This window comes from Drosophila sechellia, unplaced genomic scaffold (genome assembly GCF_004382195.2).
Source record: "Drosophila sechellia strain sech25 unplaced genomic scaffold, ASM438219v1 Y_18, whole genome shotgun sequence".
Taxonomy (NCBI): Eukaryota; Metazoa; Arthropoda; class Insecta; order Diptera; family Drosophilidae; genus Drosophila; species Drosophila sechellia.
The window spans coordinates 17,430-23,733 of record NW_022611377.1 but is presented as its reverse complement, the minus strand read 5'-3'; the positions used below and the strand labels follow the sequence as shown (position 1 = coordinate 23,733).

Below are 6,304 nucleotides of genomic sequence, written 5' to 3'. Positions count from 1 at the left end.
GCCGCAAAAGAATTCAATCAAAGCATTCATTCTACAACAAACCAAAAACCTTTTGATGTTCTTTATAATAAAATTGATTACGAAAACATTTCAAGAATTCTAAAGAACACACAAGAAAAAATGTTAGTAACACACAATGAAGGTCGTAAGGAAAAATAATATTATGTAGGTCAAATTGTTTATGAGAAGAAACCCGGAGAAAGAAATAAGCTAAAAACTAGATACAAAAAACAGGTTGTGAAGGAAAACTTACATAACAAAGTTATAATCAATAATAGAAACAGAACTATTCAAAAAGACAACATTAAGTTTTAACAAATACCATATTATTTTTTGTTAATTTACAGAAAATGCATTTCTTATTACTTCTAATAACATTTGTAATGATAACCACTTCAGAAATAATTGATTACTCCAATCACGAATTCTTCCTGTTCCAGGACAACAAGAATGTTTTTACCTTTGAATCATATGCCGACTTATTCCACGTAACTAAATTAAGTTTTTATAAAGAAATAATCAATATAAAATCAGGATATGTAAGAAAAGATAAAAATATACGGACACAATGGGAAATTACTTACAAAATACGGATAATATAATTAATTTTGTCACAACTGATACAAACTAGATCAAAAAGGGGAATAAATGAGTTAGGCACTGTTTGGAAATGGTTAGCTGGAACTCCGGATCACGATGATTTCATTAAAATACAGAATAAAATAAAAGTTAACGCAAGTTGCACTTGCATTAGGGTTCTCGGCACTCGCTGCCGCATACCTCACCTTGATATGACAACCAACATGCTGTGGTTCTCCAAATAATAGTCAAGATAGTTAAGAGGGTTCGAGTTTACGATTAGCTTTATTTTAAGGTTCAGTTCGCGATCTGCTAGCGGTTCCGTTATGTGTCCGTTCGAGACTGCCCTTCTCCCGTCCCGCTGCTTTTATATACGCTTCCCCCGTTGACCCCTCACCCTGAGTGCGACCAACGGCCCCTGTGCCGAATGCACACATACACAAACATGTTACTAGACAGGCCCCGAGTCGCCTGCTGACGGGGCCCGAAAACACGAGAGCCGAGCGCTGGTGAGTCCGTAACTTACACAAACATGTTACTAGACAGGCCCCGAGTCGCCTGCTGACGGGGCCCGAAAACACGAGAGCCGAACGCTGGTGAGACCTGACGAAGGGCGCAAGAAGAGGGTTCATAACTCCTCCCCCCTCAAGATCTGCGTCCCGCAGATTAGTGAGCCTTGTTCAGCTCGGTTTGGCCCAATACTTCTAAGTTTGCGGCAATCTCGCGGACATCGGGCATGCCTTTGGTGGACATCAGCTTCTTCCATAGGAAATAAAAGCCTAGGAATATGCAGATTGCGAGTGCCGCCTCGGTGAGAAGAGAGGCTAGTAGCTCACTCGCCATGTTGGACATCTTTTCCAAATTCTTCATGCTCACGTCGTGGACGTATTCCAGAGAAAGTTGAAAGTTGCTGGCCGTTATGTGGCTCAACACGGCCGGCATCGCCATTAGATGACTGACCGAGTAACTGGAATAGTTTTGACCGTTGACCATTATCGTCTCATTGTCGAATTGGATGATAAAGGAGCCGATCAGGTCGTAGTTCTTTGCAGCCGTTCTTAGAGTTCCGTTGAAGTTGGTCAGGAGGAGCATTCCATCGTCGACTTGCTTAACCGCTCGTTGGTTACTTCTTTGATATGAGCATTTGGCCTGGCCGCCCTTCAGTAGCCGAGGGATACAGCTAGCCTCCTCCAGTTTTTGCAGTTCCTCGAAGCCGTCGCTTGCGCGGCCAAGACGGCGTTCCAATCAGCAGCATCTGGAGATCCAGCTACCCATTTCCAAGCCGACCCCAGCCAGTCCAGTGAGCGGGATTTGCGCCGCATGCAGAAATCGAGCTTACAAAAAGACAATTCGTAAATATCTGGTCGTCTAAGTTGTTCTAAGACTACGTAGTGTGTGGGGGTACGGTACATTTTGTGTACTTATATTTTTATTTTTTTATATTTTTTATTTCTTATTTCTTATAATCTGTATTTTTTTTATATTATTTTTTTATAATTTTTTTTGTATTTCTTTTTGTATTTCATTCATTTCGTTTCGGGAAATTGGGGAAATTGTACTATACTTGTTTTCCTTTGAATTGTGGTGTTGTGCATGTGTTTATACAATTTTTGTGCGCTATTGCATTTTGAAATATTTTTTCCTTGCGTGCGTGCTGTTACAGTTTTTTATTGATGACCTCTAATTTATTTCGGCACTGGGCACGGTGGTTCCGTAGTATCCCTTTTGGCTGGTTGCCTACTAAGGTACGGCCGCCACACAACTTGTTGGGCGGTTTTTTTTGGGTGCATTCCACACCACTTAACGTATCCAACAACAAAGCGCTCATATTACTCGTACTGCCGCAGGTAAACTGCTGCAATGGTTAATTATTGGTTTATTATACACAATCTTTTGCACTCGCGAATTGGCAAGGAGAAAAAAAAAAAAATTTTCCCACAAGCCGTACCGCCGCAGTGGGTTGATCGTGTTTTAATTATGTTATAGGTATCGTACAACTTTTGCGCTCGGCATGGACGACGTGGCGTCCTCCGGTAGCGGGTCGTTGTTTTATTAATTTAAATTAGGTCTTGGCGCAACATAGGTTTACATTTTTATTTTAGAAATTTTACACCTTTTATTGAATTATGCAATATTTGTTGCGCCCCGGGATGGGCGTAGTTCCCCCGGCAGCGGGTAATTGCTATTTTATCATTTTATACACAGCTCACGCAACACTTCTTTTTCTTTTATGGATTTCAGATCTTAATCTGACTTATGCACACCACCACTATTTTTACGCACAAATTTCCACAATTTTTTCGTATCACTTTTATCGGCCGGACATTGCCGGTCCCTGTTCGGGCGCCAGTTAACGCAAGTTGCACTTGCATTACGGTTCTCGGCACTCGCTGCCGCATACCTCACCTTGATATGACAACCAACATGCTGTGGTTCTCCAAATAATAGTCAAGATAGTTAAGAGGGTTCGAGTTTACGATTAGCTTTATTTTAAGGTTCAGTTCGCGATCTGCTAGCGGTTCCGTTATGTGTCCGTTCGAGACTGCCCTTCTCCCGTCCCGCTGCTTTTATATACGCTTCCCCCGTTGACCCCTCACCCTGAGTGCGACCAACGGCCCCTGTGCCGAATGCACACATACACAAACATGTTACTAGACAGGCCCCGAGTCGCCTGCTGACGGGGCCCGAAAACACGAGAGCCGAGCGCTGGTGAGTCCGTAACTTACACAAACATGTTACTAGACAGGCCCCGAGTCGCCTGCTGACGGGGCCCGAAAACACGAGAGCCGAACGCTGGTGAGACCTGACGAAGGGCGCAAGAAGAGGGTTCATAACTTAAATGATTTAATTGAAACAATAACCAACAATTTATTATTAATTCCAAATTGTTTAAAGAGATAAAATCACTTTCCGACCATTTTAAAAACATTTTTATTGATCAAGAATTTCCATTACGAAAACATCGTTTACGTTTATTAACATCTACAAAATTTTAAATAATGAAGACATTAAAGAAATATTAGATCACGAACAACAGCCTGTACTTATGGCAGACTTAATGGACATCTCCATATTCAAAATTGTATTGCATAAAGAACTCTTAATAATTTATATAAAATACCCCGTTATAACCAACAGATGCGAAATTTACTAGGCCAGATCCATTTCACATAATGATGGAAAATTACTTATAAGTAATCAGGTCGCAAAATGCGAAAATACCTTTTATGAATTATCTAATTTTAAGAACGAACTTTTTAACAACTATTGTATTATAAGTAAAGATAAGACTTGCTTTACCCGCTTACTTTTACTTCAGTACATAACTACCAACCACTTTAAAAACCTAGAAATATCAGAATATATAAAATCCAACAATTCAGAACTTTCTCTTGACAACAATAATATTTTAAACCTATTTATTGAAATTTACAATTGGAAAATTTCAATTTCATATATATTATTAATTTTAATCATTTTGTATTTCATTACTATATTAATAATAAAATTCAGATATTATATATTTGTAACCAAACAAAAACGGCCAGAACCAGAAAAACCAAATAATGATGTAGAATTTTTAACAGAATTAAATGAGCGTTTGAACGAAATTAATAATGAAGCGGGACGCGTCATTTTAGAAGGGGGAGAGTTATCCAACCCATGAACATAGCTCCCTTCCAGAGTTTATAAACAAATTTAAATTCTCAATCTCGTCGGCATTTCCTTTGTCTTTGTTTTTGTCATTGCCTTTGCCAGCACTTAGCTACCCGCTAATATAAGCAACCCAAACTTAACGTAAACACATCTTCCGTTTGGAGACCAAACCACGGCCAACTTATTGCGCATCAATCAAAAGCTGCATCGATCAGCATAATTGAATTTCACAATGCAGTGGAATAATTTCAGCATAAAGCTTTTATCGAAAGTTCGGTAATTTTCCAAAAGAAAAGCTTCTGGCCGAGGTTGATTGGGTTAGGACTTAGAATTTGAAAGTATGTCTGAATCGGGACGAGATTGTCAACAGCTTGAAGCAAAAGATTAGCTACCAACATAAGTGTATAAGTAGTATAAGTGAAAAAGTTTATCACCGAATAAATGTTAAATAATAAAAAATAAAATTTATTTTTTTAAATAAATAAAGAGTATCAATTTTAATTTGCACACAAACAGTTGTCTGCTATCACTGTATGCGTAGAAAATATCTGTTTGCTGTTGCGGTGTCCGTTCTTTCTCTCTCGAACAAAAACTCGAGAAAGCCTGGAGCCACCTCAAGAGCCACGGCGAAAAAATCGCGTGCCAAAAAATCGTATGACGTTACGCATCTAGGGGTCATGCAACTCATAGTTAGATCTACAATGATTTAAGATAAGTGGTATATAGTTTCTATTGATTCTACTTAGAACCGAGAAGTTAAGACGACTAATAAAGTTGGGACTCTCAACATCACCACGAATAAGCTTACAAATAAAGACTGCTTCAAGCTAGCTAGGAAAGGTAAATAAATTAGAAGTAGTCTACTAGAATAAGGCACCGCAAAGCAAAAAGTAAAAAGTTTTTTTGACCGATTCAATACGGTCCGAGTGGACTACGTACCTCGGACTCCAAACTGGTGATCCATACTCAAGAATCGGACGGACTAACGAAATAAATAAGGTTTTAGTCATGTAAGGATTATCAAATTCCTTAGAACACCTTTTTATAAAAAAAAAACACACACCTGGCCTTATTGTCAATAGTAGAAGTATGGTCAGAAAGTTTTAGTTTAGGGTCCAGAAGAACACCAATATCTTCAACCCGTGTTATTCTGTCCAAAGGGCACCCACTTAGAGTGTAATTTGCGTATTGGGTTGACACGACAAAAGGTCATAACTTAAGAGACTAACAATAAGTTTGTAAATCTTATTCTTAACTAACTAAATATAATTTTATGAAATGATTCGTGCTGTGTGGCCTAACAAATTTAACGCTGGGCTGGTTGGTCGTTCCGGTGCAGTCGGCTTTGGCTGCATACTCGAATAAGTTTTCTTGCAAGAGGATTCGGAACGTAAGGTTAGTCTCTTATTGTATTTTACTTTCTTCTCTGATATTGTCTCAATGACAAGTCTCTGTGTATATTCTCGTTCCTAAGATACCACGGAGCTCCAGTAATGATTCTCAGAATCCTAGACTGTGCTCGCTGTTCTATGTCGATGTTGCTTCTCGATGCGTTGACCCATAGCTCGGAGCAATAAGTCCATATGGGTTTTAAAACGGAGTTATATAAGAGGACTTTGTACTCCAAGCTTAGGGAGAGCGAGCGTTTATAAGCCAGTGTAGATTCCTTGCTTTTAGTGTGAGGTTCGTCGTCTTGGCCTCTATGTGTTTCCGCCAGGTGAGTTACACACCAGATGTCGATTTTCGCATTTGCTATCGACTATAAAAGTTTATCATAGTATATAGTTACCATACTAACCACATTATATCTGAGTCTCAATTCAATGTCAATGAAGAGAAATATAATTTTGGATACCAATTAGAGACTAATCTATCTCCGTACTTCACCTTGCAAAGATAAAAAAAAAACATTTTTGATGTTACTAGCGCGATTATGTAATGATTTGATGGCGAGTACTTGCAGAATAACTCCCTGTCCCGATCACACTACCTATACAAGAAATGATCTTCAAATACGTTTACCATAAGATGTTATCCTTGAATAATTAATAATTAAATAAGTAAATAT

General features: G+C 38.8%; 1 protein-coding gene across 1 annotated transcript; it reads right to left on the bottom strand.

Moving 5' to 3' along the window:
• Window positions 1–1,186: 1,186 nt before the first annotated feature.
• LOC116803408 lies at window positions 1,187–1,824 on the bottom strand (the record flags this gene model as incomplete). Its single annotated transcript, XM_032727141.1, has 1 exon — window positions 1,187–1,824. A coding segment is annotated over one exon (579 nt), but the record flags the coding sequence as incomplete, so codon positions are not given.
• Window positions 1,825–6,304: the final 4,480 nt, after the last annotated feature.